Source organism: Rhinolophus sinicus, linkage group LG13, assembly GCF_036562045.2.
Source record: "Rhinolophus sinicus isolate RSC01 linkage group LG13, ASM3656204v1, whole genome shotgun sequence".
NCBI lineage: Eukaryota > Metazoa > Chordata > Mammalia > Chiroptera > Rhinolophidae > Rhinolophus > Rhinolophus sinicus.
Genome location: NC_133762.1, coordinates 61,315,451 through 61,331,134, shown reverse-complemented (window position 1 = coordinate 61,331,134; position 15,684 = coordinate 61,315,451). Strand labels below are relative to the sequence as shown.

The 15,684-nt window shown below is 41.7% G+C and overlaps 1 protein-coding gene and 1 pseudogene across 5 annotated transcripts in view; one reads left to right on the top strand and one right to left on the bottom strand.

The window, feature by feature from the left end:
• The window catches only part of NINL (ninein like), a 203,708-nt gene that overhangs the window by 61,847 nt on the left and 126,177 nt on the right, over positions 1-15,684 (bottom strand). For all 5 annotated transcript variants that reach the window (XM_074317997.1, XM_074317996.1, XM_074317999.1 and 2 more), the window contains exon 13: positions 15,121-15,201. In XM_074317997.1, coding sequence (XP_074174098.1) covers positions 15,121-15,201 — 81 coding nt within the window. The remainder of the gene's footprint in view (positions 1-15,120; positions 15,202-15,684) is intronic.
• LOC109438667 (B box and SPRY domain-containing protein) lies at positions 3,316-4,475 on the top strand (annotated as a pseudogene).

Here is a 15,684-nt window from a genome sequence, read left to right as displayed (position 1 = left end):
GGGGTGACCAGCCAGGCCTGAGTAAGCGACACATGAGGGGGGCTGAAGACCCGCCTACCGACAGGCAATGGTGGGGACCTCTGTTAGGAGTTGGTATGTGTCTGTCTATTTGGGCTGCTATAACAAAAACACCACAGACTGGGGACTTATATAAATAACAGAAATTAGTTCTCATGGTTTTAGAGGCTAGAAGTCCGTGATCAAGAGGTCAGCAGATTCAATGTCTTTTGAGAGCTTCCTGGTTCATAGACAGCCATCTTTTCCTATGTCCTCAAGTGATGGAGGGATGGGAGAACTCTCTGGGTCCCTTTTATACAGCACTAATACCCTTCACCGAGCTCACCCTTGTGACCTAATCACCTCTCAAAGTCCCCACCTCCTAATAGCGGAGGAAAAGGCTTCAATATATGAATTTGGGAGAACACAAACATTTAGTCTATAAAAGTGTGGAAATTCAGACAGGGAAAATCTCTATTTGGGGCTTTTCATCAAGGACACACTGCTCCATTATGGTGTCTACCCAAGGCAACAGTGAAAACATGAAACTTCAAAGAATCTCTTAGGAGGATCTGATTAACATTTTACATTTCCTTTCACCAAAGGCAGCCTCGCCAAGAAAACCAAGGCTGACAACAGAAAGAAAGAACGAAAAGCTAAAATGACAGTTAAATAGGAAGGGAATTTGGCAACAAGGGAACGCACAGTTTCCTTGCTAACAAATATCCTGGTTATAAACTTTAGGGAAACACAAAGCAGAGACTTTGGAAAGATTGGGTGATGCACACTGGGGAATCTTCAAGGTTATCTCTACCTCTGGAGACTAACTACAAAAAATGTCCTCAGCCAAGAAGCAGAGATCCCTCCCTCTGAGCACATCAAGCAACCAGATCTTGGTCTCGAAGACCGTTCCTTTATGTAAGGAACCAGGGCTCCTTGGAGAAATGGCTGATTCTTGGGCAAGTGCTAATAATTTAAAGTACAAAATGAGTCTGGAGCATCTTATGATACTAGAAAGTATGGAACTAATCAACAAAACAAAACATGATGGTGACATGGCACAAAGACATGGCTGCCAGCTGGAAGACACTCCAACTGGGCAAATCTTACACAATTTGAGCACCAAAATAATTATGTGGTTGGTAGTCACATAGCCAGAGCTGGCAGCTGGGGAAAACAATCTTAAGTCACATCCCTCAGCCAGTAAGAAACAATGAGCAGATAGAACCATAATCACAACAGTGTTATAACAAGGCCAACAGAAAGTTCCTAAAGCCGTGCATCCACATTAGTTAAAAGAGCTGCCCTATAGTTAACTTTTCCTCATTATCATAATAAAAAACACATCCCCAGGTGGAGATTTAAAATGCCAATGGGAGAAATATTATAGATAAGCTGATTCAAGATGGCGGAGTAGATAAACATTGTGCTTGCCTCCTCCCTTGACCACATTAAAACTACAACTAAATTATAGAACAATCAACCTGTAGAACCATCTGAAGTCTAGATGAACAGAAGTTTTAGAACTAAGAATATAAAGAAGCAGCCCTGTCGAGACTAGGAGGGGCCGAGATGTAGAATGGGCAGAGATGTGGAGATACCCCTTACCTGCATGTGGCAGTTGAAAATTGGGAGGGATATCTCAGCCATGGAAGTCCCTTCTGGAGGAGTGAGGGACCCCAGCCCCACACCAGGCTCCCCAGCCTGGCGTACCAATACCAAGAAAAGGATCTCTCATATCTGGCTGTGAAAAACAGTGGGGATTCTGACTATCTGGGTGAGACGGAAGGATACAGGAAACCAGACAACCTCGAACAGGGCTCCCTCACAGACTCACTCGCTCACAGGCACTCTCCCTGGGCTATAGCTGAGCAATAGTGAATGGGGAAGCAGCAGAAACATACAGGGAAAGACTGAGTTGTGTGGCTTCTGGGGAAGGACTGGAGGGACAGTTGCCATTTTCCCTGGGGAGAATCTTCCTCCTGTGCAGCAGGCAGGCACCATCTTTCCTGTGTTGAGCCCACCCCACATGGCCAAATCTGAATCTGCAATGGCCTGAATTCTGCTCATTCCACCCTGGTGACTCCCTGGGACACCACTCCACCCAACTCACCCAATGGCGGAGGCACTTTCTCCATGAGCAGCCAGACCTACTCACAGTGAATTCTTTCCAGGACAATTCTCAGGGGTCCACGGACCCCAAGCAGGCGGCAGCTGGCCTCAGTATTCTCTGAGACTTTTGCTGAGTAACTGCAGGTTCATCACTGGCACCAAACCAGAATCTACATTAACCTGGCGAACACCAATCATACCACCCTGGCAACTCTGAGACCCTGCCTCATCCAACTCACATAGTGCACAGAGCTCTATCAGCATCTGAGCCTTATGGGAGCCAATAGGCAGCAACAGACCTCATGGTGCCCTAGGCTTTTTGCTGAGCCACCCCAGGCCTGGTACTGATGGCAGTCATCCTCAGATGGTAGAGTGGCCTCACCCACGTGCCTTCAGGTCCAGTACCAACAGCAACCAATCACAGATTGCTCTGCAGTTCCTACAGGTAGTCCCCAGCTGGATACAGGCAGTGGCTGACCTGGGCCTGCACCAGAGCGCCACACAAGAGGTGCCAGAGCCAACATATGTGGAGGTTGGCTTCACATCACAGCAAAGCACAACCATATTAGCCCCACAAGTGGCACACCCAAAGGGCAGTCTCAACAGGCACCAGAACCTGTTGGGGCAAATCCCGCTCTGCCAGTCAGCCTGAGGGTCAATCCTATCCACTGACATGCCTATAGTATTCAAGGCTCAACTGTAACAGGAGGACACACACAACCCATACAAGGGACACTCCTGGAGTACCCGACACAGATGACTTCAAATAAAAGAACAGGAGAAAATTCCAGAAAAAGAACTAAATGAAATGGAGGCAAGCAACGTACCAGATACACAGACTTCAAAACAATGATTATAAGGATACTCAAGGAACTTAGCAAGAACTTCAATAAGAACAGAGCAAGCATAAAAAAGGACACAGACATTATAAAAATCAGTCAGAAGTGAATGCTACAATAGTGAAGAATACTCTAGAAGGAATCACCAGATTTGATGAAGCAGATGACCGAATCAGCAATTTGAAAGACAAGGTAGAAAACTCCCAATCAGAACAGCAAAACAAAGAAAGAATTTTTAAAAATGAGGATAGTTTAAGAGACCTCTGGAACAACATCAAGCTTAACAACAATCACATCATAGGGGTGCCAGAAAGACAATAGAGAAAGCAAGGGATTGAAAACCTAGGAGTATTTGAAGAAATAACGGATGTCTGCAGAGAGCACAGGGCCGAAGCCAGGGCCTGGGCTGGAGCCGGGACCGGGGTCCGAGCCAGGGCCGCTCTGCCCCAAGCACAGCGAGGCTGTAAGCTGCTTCTGCTGCTGGAGCGACGGCTGCTGTGCGCCGCCTGCATGGAGTTGGGTGGCCATTGCCAGGGACACTGCAGCCACCAGGCCGAGGAGCATACAGAAGAGCTGCGGAACAAGACTGTGGACCAGTGTGAGAGGCTGCAGTTACAGAGTGCCAGCATCAGCAAGTATGTGGCCGAGGCCTGCCAGAGAAGAACAGAGAGCAGTGAGCACGGCCAACGCAGTGCGGGGATCTAGTCATCCGGTAGCTGAGTCTGGTGAGCAGTGGCTGCTGGAATGGGGTCATGGTGAAGAGGAGCAGGCCCACCAGAATGTCCTGACACAGGGAGTACACTGGGCCGAGATACTATCGAAGCTGAACACCATCCACACCAGCCTGGTGGACATGCACACCAGTATCTATGACTTCCAGCTGATTCAAAGAAGCAGGAGATTTTTGAAAGGACAGAGGAAACAGGGCATTTTGAATCCCCAGGAGTTGAAAAAGTTAAACTTTAATCAGAAGTGTATTCGGAACCTACTACTGACCCAACTCTGGGCAACAGCAGTTTTTGGGTCCCTCTCAGGCAGAGAAGATGGGCCTATGGACAAGAGGACTGTCAGCCCCTTCCTGAAACTCTCAGATTATCAAAGGCCCCTGACCTTCAATGCCAAGAAGTCCAAGGCCTGTGCAGATGACTCAGAGCGCTTTGACCACTGGCCCAGTACCGTCCACCACTTCATTCCAGGCTGGGCTGCACACCTGGATGGTGAATGTGCAGAATAGTTGTGGATGTGGCCTTAGGCCAGCTGCCCCACAAAGGTTCTGGCAGTGACTCTTGTCTGGGTCACAACAACTTCTCTTCCCACTACAACCAGGAGACCTGTTTCTCATATGATGGGCAGCGCAAACCCCTGGGCCTGCTGCACTGCCCAGCCCAGCTGGACTTGCAGGCCCAGAAACTGCTATTCTATGAGCCGGCCTCAGGCACGGTGCTCCACACCCACCACACGTCCTTCCCTTGGCCCCTCTTCCCGGTCTTTGCTGTGGCTGACCAGACCATTTCCATTGTCCACTGACCTTTGGCTCTGGGTAGGCCAGACCTACCTCCCCACTATCATTTTAGGCTACATTTCTACCCAGTGTCCTTTTCCGAAATGTTGCCTAGGCCAACTGGGCAGCTTTGGGAGGGGTAAGGATCCGTTTCAGATCTGAGTACAACTGTTAAATGCTGGGTATCTATAGGAAATGTGCTACCCCGGGCCTTAGTCCCCCAAATCCACCCTCTGAGTGTGTCTTGTTCACCACTCTATCTCTGGCATCCAGCATGGTGCCTGGTGCCTGGTGAGTGTGCAATAAATACTTGGTGAGTGAGTGGGTGGATGGGTGCATGTAGTACTCCTTTGGAGAAGCACTGCCTTTCGGACCCTGCCCCCCAGCTTCAAAAGCATGTAGAAGTCGTTCTCTGGCAGAAAAATCTGTGGCTGAAGTCCTTTCATTCCCTCAATTCAGTGCTTTTCAATCCTTTTCATGACATGGCACAGAGAAAATATTCTTCTAGCACACAAGGACACATGGAAGGGATTTAGAACTGCTGGGCTGTTGCTGGCCTGGGAGCCTGTGTCCTTGTCTCAGGTTCTGCCTGGCCACTTAGAAGATGGAGGGGATCCCACCATGGTAACAGGGATGACTTCTTCCCCCTGACTGCAGCTGATGAGTACCCCACCTGATGGCACCTTCTGACATAATGTGGAGAACCTGGGGTTAGGGCCTCAGGCCAGAAAGTGCTGAAAGAGTCTGAGGGCCAGCCTTAGGAAACATGTGCTTTATTAAAAGTTTTAAAAAACTGACAGAAGAAAAAAAAAAAAGAAAGAAAAAAGGATAAAATGACTGAAAACTTTCCCAACCTGGTGAAGAAAATAGAAATACAAGCCAAGGAAGCAAAGAGAGTCTCAAACAAGGTGAACCCAAACAGGGTCACGCCAAGACACATTATAATTAAAATGGCAAAGGTTAAAGACAAAGAGAAAATCTTAAAAGCATAAAGAGAAAGGCGACCAGTTACTTACAAAGTAGCTCCCATTAGATTGTCAGCTGATTTCTCACAGAAACTCTGCAGGCAAGGAGGGATTGGCAGCAAATATTCAAAGTGATGAAATGCAAGGAACTACAACCAAGATTACTCTACCCAGCAAGAATATCATTTAAAACAGAAAAAGAGATCAACAGTTTCCCAGACAAGAAAAAGCTAAAGGAGTTCATCACCATCAAACCAGTAGTACAAGAAATATTAAAAGAACTTCTTTAAGAAGAAGAAGGTGGGGAAAATAAAGAACATAAATATGAATAGTAAAATGGCAATAACTATGCACCTAACAATATTCACTTAAAATGTAAATGGATTAAATGCTCTTATCAAAAGACACAGGGTAGGTGAATGAATAAGAAACAAGACACATACATTGTCTATAAAATATCCATTTCAGATTGAAAGACACAAACAAACTGAAAATAAAGGTTTGGAAAAAGATATTTCATGCAAATGGAAATGAATAAAAACCTGCAGTAGCAATACTTATATCAGACAAAACAGACTTTAAAACCAAGCCTATAATAAGAGACAAAGAGGGACATTACATATTGATAAAGGGATCAATCTCACAAGACAATGTGACCCTTGTAAACTTCTATGCAACCAACAGAGGAGTACCTAAATATAGAAAGCAAATATTGACCAACATAAAGGGAAAGACTGACATAATACATTCATAGTAGGGGATTTTAACACCCCATTGACACCAATGGACAGATCTTCCAGACAGAATTTCAACAAGACAACAGTGGCCTGAAGTGACACACTACAGCACATGGATTTAACTGATTATTTTTAGAGCTTTCACCCTAAAGCAGAATATACATTCTTTTCAAGTGGACATGGAACATTTTCCAAGATAGACCACTTGCTAGTCCACAAAAACAAGTCTCAATAAATTTAAAAGAATGAAATGATATCAAGCGTCTTCTTTTACCACAATGGTATGAAACTAGAAATCAACTACAAAAAATCAAAACAACACAAAACTGAAAACACACAAACAAATGGAAGCTAAGTAACATGATGCTATATAATGAAATGGTCAACAATGAGATCAGGAAGAAATCAAGATATCTTGAGACAAATGAAAATGAAAACATAACAACCCAAAATCTATGTGACACAGTGAAAGGAGCCCTAAGAGGGAAATTCACAGCAACAGAGAACACCTCAAGAAATAAGAAAAATTTAAATAAACAATCTAACCTTACACTTAAAGTAACTAGAAAAAAAAAGAGCAAACAAAGCTCAAAGTGAGTAGAAGGAAGGACATAACAAAGATCAAAGCAGAAATAAACAGTATATAGAATCTAAAAAATACAAAGGATCAATGAAACCAAGAGCTGGTTCTTTGAAAAGGTAAACAAAATTGATAAACCTTTAACCAGACTCATCAAGAAAAAAACGAGAGGACCCAAATAAATAAAATCAGAAATGAAAGAGAAGTGACAACTAACACCACAGAAATATAAGGGATTAATAAGAAAACATTATGAATAATTAATTGTATGCCAACAAATCCGACAATCTGAAAAAAAAAGGATAAATTCCTAGAAACATTGTCTCTCAAGAGTGAATCAAGAAGAAACAAAAAATCTGAACTGACCAATTGCTACTGACAAAATCAAATCAGTAATCAAAAAAACTCACAACAAACAAAAGTCTTGGACCGGATGCCTTCACAGGTGAATTTTACCAAACATTCAAAGAATGAACAACTATCTTTCTCAAACTATTCCAAGAAATTCAAGAGGAGGGAGCGCTCCGAAGCTCATTTTACAAGGCCACAATTATCACGATTTCAAAACCAGACAAAGACATTACAAAAAGAGAAAATTATAGGCCCATATCCCTGATGCACATATATACGTATGCAAAAATCCTCAGATTATAATCCACAGATTATTAGCAAACCGAATTCAGCAATACATTAAAAAAAAATCATACACCGTGATCAAGTGGCATTTATTCCTGGAATGCAAGGTTGGTTCAGTATCCACAAATCAATTAACTTGATACGCCACATTAAAAAAATGAATGATAAAAATCGTATGATTGTATCAACAGATTCAGAAAAAGCATTTGACAAAACCGAAGTATCCATTTATGATAAAAACTCTCAGCAGTCGGATACATAAGAAAGGCTATATACGACAAATCCAGACCTAACATCGTACTCAACACGGAAAGACTTAAAAGCATTCTCTTTAAGATCAGGAACAAGATAAGGATGCCTATTCTCACAACTTTTATTCAGTATAGTATTGGAAGTCCTAGACACAGCAATCAGACAAGAAAAGGCATCCAAACTGAGAAGGAAGAAGTAAAACAGGTATTATTTGCAGATGACATGATATTACTATATAGAGAGAACCAGAAGGATTCCACCAAAAAAAACTATTAGAACTGATAAATGAATTCAGTAATGTAGCAGGATACAAAATTAATATTCAGAAATTGGTTGCATTTTAATATACCAATAATGAACTGTCAGAAGGAGAAATTAAGACGAGAATCCTATTTATAATAGCATTAAAAAAACCAAAAACCTACAAATAAATTTAGCCAAGAAGTAAAAGACCTGTAGTTGGAAAACTATAAGATACTGAAGAAAGAAACAGAAGAACATACAAATTAATGGATGCATATGCTGTGTTCATGGATAGGAAGAGTGACAGTTGTTAAAATGTGCATACTACCCAAAGCAATCTATAGATTCAATGCAAAATACCCCATCAAAATACCAATGGCATTTTTCACAGCATTAGAACAAATAATCCTAAAATTTATATGGAACCATGAAAGACCCTGAATAGCCACAGCAATCCTCAGAAAGAAGAACAAATTTGGAGGCATCACGCTATATATATATATATATATATATATATATATATATATATATATATACACACACACACACACACACACATACACACACACACGTATATACTGATATATGGTGTGTGTGTGTGTGTGTGTGTGTGTGTGTGTGTGTGTGTATATATATATATATATATATATATATATATATATGGTATCAAACTATACTACAAGGCTATAGAAATCAAAACAGCATGGTACTGGCCTACAAACAGACACACAGATCAATGGAACAGAATAGAGAGCCCAGAAATAAACCCACACTTATATGGTCATTTAATCTATGACAATGGAGGCAAGATTATACTGTGACGGTAAAGACAGTCTATTCAATAAATGTTGTTGGGAAAACTGGATACATGTAAAAAAAAAAAAAAAAATGAAACCGGACCACTTTCTTAAACCACATACAAAAATAATCTCAAAATGGATTGAAGACTTAAATGTAAGACCCAAAACCAAAGAACTCCTAGAAGAAAACACAGGCAGTAAACTCTCTGATATTGCTCTAGTGATATTTTTTTCATATCTATCTCGTCAGGTGACAGAAACAAAAGAAAAATTAAATAAATGGGACTACATAAAAAGCTTTTGCACAGCAAAGGAAACCATTAACAAAATGAAAAGACAGCCTACTGAAGGGAAGAAGATATTCGCCAATAAAATGTCTGATAAGAAGTTAATATTCCCAATTTATAAAGAACTCATACAACTCAACATCAAGAAAAGAGACAATCCAATTAAAAAAATGGGCAGAGGACCTGAACAGACATTTCTCCAAACAGGACATATAGATGGTCAACAGACATATAAAAAGATGTTCAACGTCACTAATCATCGGAGAAATGCAAATGAAAACCACAATGAGACATCACTTCACAACTTTCAGGATGACTATCATCAATAAATTAACAAACAACAAGTGTTGGTGAGGATGTGAAGAGAAGAGAACCCTTGTATACTGCTGGTGGGCTTGCAAATTGGTGTAGCTACTATAGAAAATGGTTTGAGGTTCCTCAAAAAATTGAATGATCCAGCAATTCCACTTCTAGGTATTTATCTGAAGAAATACAAAACACTAACTCAAAAAGATATATGAACCCCTATGTTCATTGCAGTGCTATGTACAACAGCCAAGATATGAAAGCAACCCAAGTCCATATCAATAGACGACTGGATAAAGAAGAGGTGGTACATATATACAATGGAATATTACTCAGCCATAAAAAGAATGGAATCTTACCACTTGCGACAACATGGATGGACCTAGAGGGTATTATGCTCAGTGAAGTCAGACTGAAAAAAACAAATTCCATATGACCTCACTTACATGTGGAATCTAATGAACAAAATAAATGAACAAACAAAACAGAAACAAACTAATGGTTGCCAGAGGGGAGGAGCATTGGGGAGCTGGGTGAAAAAGATGAAGAAATTAAGAAATACAAATTGGTAGTTAGAAAATAGTTATAGGGATGGAAAGTATGGCATACAGAATATAGTGAATAATGTTGAAACAACTATGTATAGTGTTGTCACGCAGCAGCCTACCCGTGTGTCCCCTCGTACCTACCCCAAAAGAAAGAAGAGTCTGTGAGACTAATCCTTTCAGGGACTCTGCTTCAGCTTTGTGCTTACACCTATGTCTCCCTGTTTGGCCCCAAAGGATGGCTGACGGGTAAGATTCCCCATGGGGGAACACCTAAGCCAGGCACAGGTGCGTGGGGACAATCAGGAGAACCCACAGCGTTGATAGAGGTGGGCATAAACCCCCACCATCCCCTGGCTAAGGAGAGTTTCTGCCTCTGTGGCTATATTCCTTCCCACAACCTGCTTGGGAAGAGATTCAATGATGTGATAACAGTTCTCCATCTATTCATATCAGTAAGTTTCAGCATAAAGGTTTTGTCCCTTGAGGAGGTACATACGTCCTGAGACTTACGGTTTCACTGCTTGCAGGCAAGGGTTATTAGTTTCAGTTTCCTAGTATAATGTATAACATTCACAGACCGTGGAGAAAACAATGTTACTTCCCTGTGTGAACATCAATAAAAGCCACAAGGTGGCCCGATTTTGGGCTCTCAGTCCTTTGAGGCTGGGAGACCGTTGGCCCCTAGTGCGTGAATCTCTTGACTTCTGTTTCTTTCTTAACCCTTTGCCGCCACTTCTCGTTCTCTCACTGCCCGTGTTGCGCTGGACACGACAGTATAGTGACAGCTGAGTACCAGACTAATGAGGGGAATCACTGCATAAATTATAATCACTATACTGTTAACGGGAAACTGATATAAAATAATACTGAATGTCAAGTGTAACTGAAAAAAAAAATAACTTTTGAGAAAAAGAAAATAATATGCCAATCACTGCTTAGGTTGGAACTCACGGACATGTCATTATCATGTGTTGACCCTCCTTTAGCTCATTAATAAATAATGGCAGTGACTGTAATTATAATAAAATTAACATCTGGAAAGAGCTGAAAAAAAAAGCTATAAAGTGGCAAGCATACAAACACTGTAGTACATCTGATATGTTCTTTCCTTTCCTTTCCTTTGATATACTTTATATGCATTGTTTTGTGGGGGAAAAAACAACCTAAGTCTAAACTAGTACAATATTTTCCCAGTGACAACTTAGCTCTTCAAATGACAGTTTGTGATGTGCACATATTCAAAGGCAAGTGGCCAGTTTCAGCTTGCTATACAATACATACACGCAAAGTTAATAGGTTTCATATTCATAGCAGCATTGAGAATAGCCAAAAAATGGAACTAAACTAAATGCCCATTAACTGATGATATAAACAAACTCTGGTATAGCTATACATTGGACTATTATTCAGCCACAGAAAGTAATGAAGTCCTGACATGCTACAAACACAGATGAACCATAAACACATTACATTGCATGAAAGAAGACAGTCACAAAAGACCATATATTGTATGAATCCCTATGTTCAAAATAAGAAAATCCATAAAGAAAGAAAGTAGGAAGAATGGGGAGTGACTGCTTACAGGTTTCTTTCTGAGCTCATGAAAATGATCTGGAATTAGACAGTAGTGATGGCTGAAAAACTCTGGAAATATAGTAAAAATCACTAATTATACACTTTAAATGGGTGCACTCTGATATGTAAATTATATCTCAATAAAACTGTTTTAAAAGTTAAAAAAAGACGCTAATGAGATATCTGACACATGAAGTAGCATACACCGTGTTTCCCCGAAAATAAGACCTAGCTGGACAATCAGCTCTAATGTGTCTTTTGGAGCAAAAATTAATATAAGACCCGGTATTATATTATGTTATATTATATTATACCTGGTATTACATTACATTATATTATATTATATTACCATATAAAACCCGGTCTTATAGTAAAATAAGACCGGGTTTTATATTAGTTTTTGCTCCAAAAGACCCATTAGAGCTGATTGTCCAACTAGGTCTTATTTTCGGGGAAATACTGTAGGTACACTGCACAAGTGCAGGAAAGGATCTGCCTCAATATACTTTGGGGAGGGGTAAATGAAAGAGGAAGGGGTGGCCCCTAACTCCAAGAGCCCATAAAGCCGCTGTACCTGTAAACCATGGGGAGCCACATCCATCCTCCTCCGGAGTGTGCTCCCTTGGTATATCAAGTTTTCACTTTAATAAACTTTTCTTTCTGCAAAACTGTTTTGCCTACTCTTGATTTCTATCCTGAGAGGGGCAAGGACTCCTGCGCCGGTAACAATTAGACATAGTAACGAATTACAAACTATTGGGAAAAAATGGGAATTTGTGAGTCTGTGCTAATGATAATAGATAGAGTGATCATCAGACTTCTCTGGCTTACAGTAGAATACCAAGGACCAATTGATTGATGTGGCATGGGTGTTAGAGCTGGAAAGTCATCATTTTGCAACCATCATGGTAAAAATTAGAGTAGGTAGGGAAGAATTATCAATGGATACTAAATTCAGGGAAAATTTAGATGAATAGCAAAATATTTGCATGGTCTTAAAGTATCTCCCCACTGACTCTTTACTAGTTGCATGGGAGGGAAAAAACAGAACAAAACAGTAATAATACAGAGAGGAAATTAGCCAATGCCTTGAGCAGGTGACCAAAATTAAACATCACCTATGCTGTCCAGCTGGGATTGTATAACCTCAATTTAATCCAAAGGAAACATAAAAAAAAACAAAACACAAAATGAGAAAGGTTCTATTAACAAAGGGTGAAGGGCTGTATTCTTCAAAAATATCGATGTGAAAGACAAAGAAAGGCTGTGGGAATGTGCTACAGACTGCATGTGTCCTCCCAAATTGGGTTATATCCTAACTATCCTATGTGCTGGTATTTGGAGGTGGGAACTTTGGGAGGTCATTAGGTCATGAGGATGGAGTCCTCATGAAGGGCATTAGTGCTCCTATCAAAGAGACCCCAGAGTGCTCCCTTGCCCCTTCTGCCATGAAAAAACAGTGAGAACAACAGCCAGCCATCTGCAACCAGGAAGAGAACTCTCACCAGATACGGAATTTGTCGGCAACTTGATCTTGGACTTCACAGCCCCCAGAACTGTGGGAACTGAATTTCTGTTGTTTATAAACTACCCCAGTCTGTGGTATTTTTGCTATAGCAGCCTGAATGGACTAAGACAGAATGCTTCAGATTAAAGGACGTTAAACAGACATGACAACTAAAGGCAATACCTGATCCAAACTGGAGGAGAAATGCTCCAAAGCACATTGTTAGGTTAACTAATGAAACTGAAATACAATGTATCAATGGAAATCATGAAGTTATTAGTAAGTGTGACACAGTTATTAGAATATTCTCATTGTCACAGTGTTTGTAAGCTTGCTCTCCAGATTTGTAGCTTTTGTATATTTATTTCTGTGGTGTAACTAACTCCTACCTTAGCTGATGTCAAGCTATCAAAGGTTTAATAAAAAGCTAGCAAAATTCCTGAACATTTACCAATCAGCTTTGGTTCATGCACCTGCACACCACTGTGAAGTTGGAGGATTAAGACTGTTCTTAGGAAATGCACAATGACCTGTTCAGGGGTGGAGGGCCATGATGCACAGGCCATGATGCATGTAACTTACCCTCAGACTTTAAAAATATAACTATGTATACATATTCTCATCCAGATGCATGCGCGCGCACGCACGCACGCACGCGCACACACACACACTCACAGCGAGCAAGTAAGCAATGACAGAGCAAACAGGGTGAAAAGTAAACAACAGGTGAATCTTGGCAAAATATTCCCTGCACTATTTTTACTTTTTTAACTTTATGTATTAGAAATTATTTTCAAATAAAAAAGTTTTTTTTTTTTTTTTTTTTTTTGATGCTCTAAATGTTAGTTGGAAATAGCCAAAAATATCCAAAAACTTTAGAGGGCAAATTGCTAAATAAATAGATTAGCACTAAAATGTAAAATATTTTTGCTGATGTTTCAAAAAGTAAAATTTCAAGAACCAAGAGTGAAATGAGTAACAGTTAATTTAAGTAACAGAGTGATATTAAATAAAGATGGAGTTTATACCTGTTTGAAAAATCCAGTGCACTAAAGTATAACATATTAATTGATGGTTAGTTATAGGTTCTAAGTCTTCCCAACAAGCTTAAAGAGAGGGGAGAAAACACAGCATGGACTACAATTCCAGCAGGAAGCTGTGCAGCAAAACCCGCAACCCTGACCCCACACACACCAACTGGGTTCAGGAGGAGGGTGACACAACTAACCACACATAGGATTTTCCAAAGGGCACCCCTTTTGAAGGATTCAGGGTTTGGAGTGGAAGAAAAAGCACAGCAGTGGGTCATGTCACACTCCAGAAGAGCTCGGGCTCACCTTTATCCTCTGGTATTGCCAAAGCAATGTGTGGTAGGAACAAAAGTCAGTTCTTACTTTAATTTGGATGGAAATCATTAAGAAGTAAATTGATAATAGACCTTTAATGTCTAACAATAATGTTTATCTGTTGGGGTCTTTGATAATTTTAAGAGTATAATTTGGTCAATACCACTGACGTTTACCACCCATGCCCTGCTATGCACTACGGCATCCCTAGCTGAATGGACTGACACTCGTAGGTGTGGCTCAGGAAATCTAAATAACAACAGAAAACACAAAGAAGCCCTACATAGTGCCTGGAAACACAGAGGGGCCTTCAGAACTGGTGCCAATCTAGTGATTTTTGCCAGCCCATGTGGAGCCAATCACAGGTGCTGAGGCAAGTCCTGTCCTACCTCCGAGCAGAACATGAGGTTTGGAGGAGGACCCTGTCATCAGAATGCAGGCTGAGATCATAGGCTCTACTTGCTTTGCTCAGAGAAGGATGCTCCTGCTGACCTGTGCTGGACCACCCTTCATATGGAGGCCAGGCATGAGGCCCAACAGGAATGCCAGGCCACTACTGGGCAGGACGGGAAGGAAGGAGGCCTGCATGCCACGACCCAGGTCTGAGCCACACAGAACCTGATGACCTGTAGGTCCAGTCCATCTCATGTACTCCAGCACCCCATTCTTAGCAGGCGTGGCTGGGAGAAGGTACCACAACCTTCTGGCACAGACAGTCTCTAGAGGGCCAAGCTCTTAGGAAAAAACTGCCCCTGCTGCAGGGTGGGCTGGGGGTGCAGGGCAGGAGTGTGTGAGGGCCCCATACATCAAAGACAAAAGTGACAGCCTGGTCCAAGACAAAGGAAATGCTAAGGCTCAGTATGGTAAAGGGGCTGGGTAGGACACGTACCCTGCACTTGAGCTCATACTCTTTCAGGACTTCCTCGAACCGCTCCTCCTGGGCCAGGAGTTCTGTGCTATGTGGCTCCATCTGAAAGTCAGACCCACAAAGGAAAATTAGGACTTTAGGCCAGGTAAAATGCATGCTGTCATCTGTCATGCTCCTCCGACTAGGCTCTGCACCTCTTATCCCTCCCCTCCCACCCCCGTTTAAAAGGTCTCAGGGTAGCAGGATGTTCCTTCCTTGACCCTCTGCCTGGACTGTACTCCAGTGTGGCAACTCCCCTCCCCTTCTCCTCCCTAGGTAATTGGCAACAACCAGGTGGCGGGTTGGTGGGAGGCCTCATGGTGGGCACCAAACTCTAATCTCTCCTTGCTCCTCACCACTGAGAAACCTATCACTAGAGTTGACGGCACTGGCTGGCTCTGGTATTGTCATTAAAAGGCCAGCCAACATGAAAGTTATCATGGGGCACATTGGCACCCCTGCACTGACCCGAAGTGGAGGAAAACAGATGGAGAGACACCTTGCTAATTTTCTCTCCATTCTAGAAGTTCAATAGAAAAAAAAAAC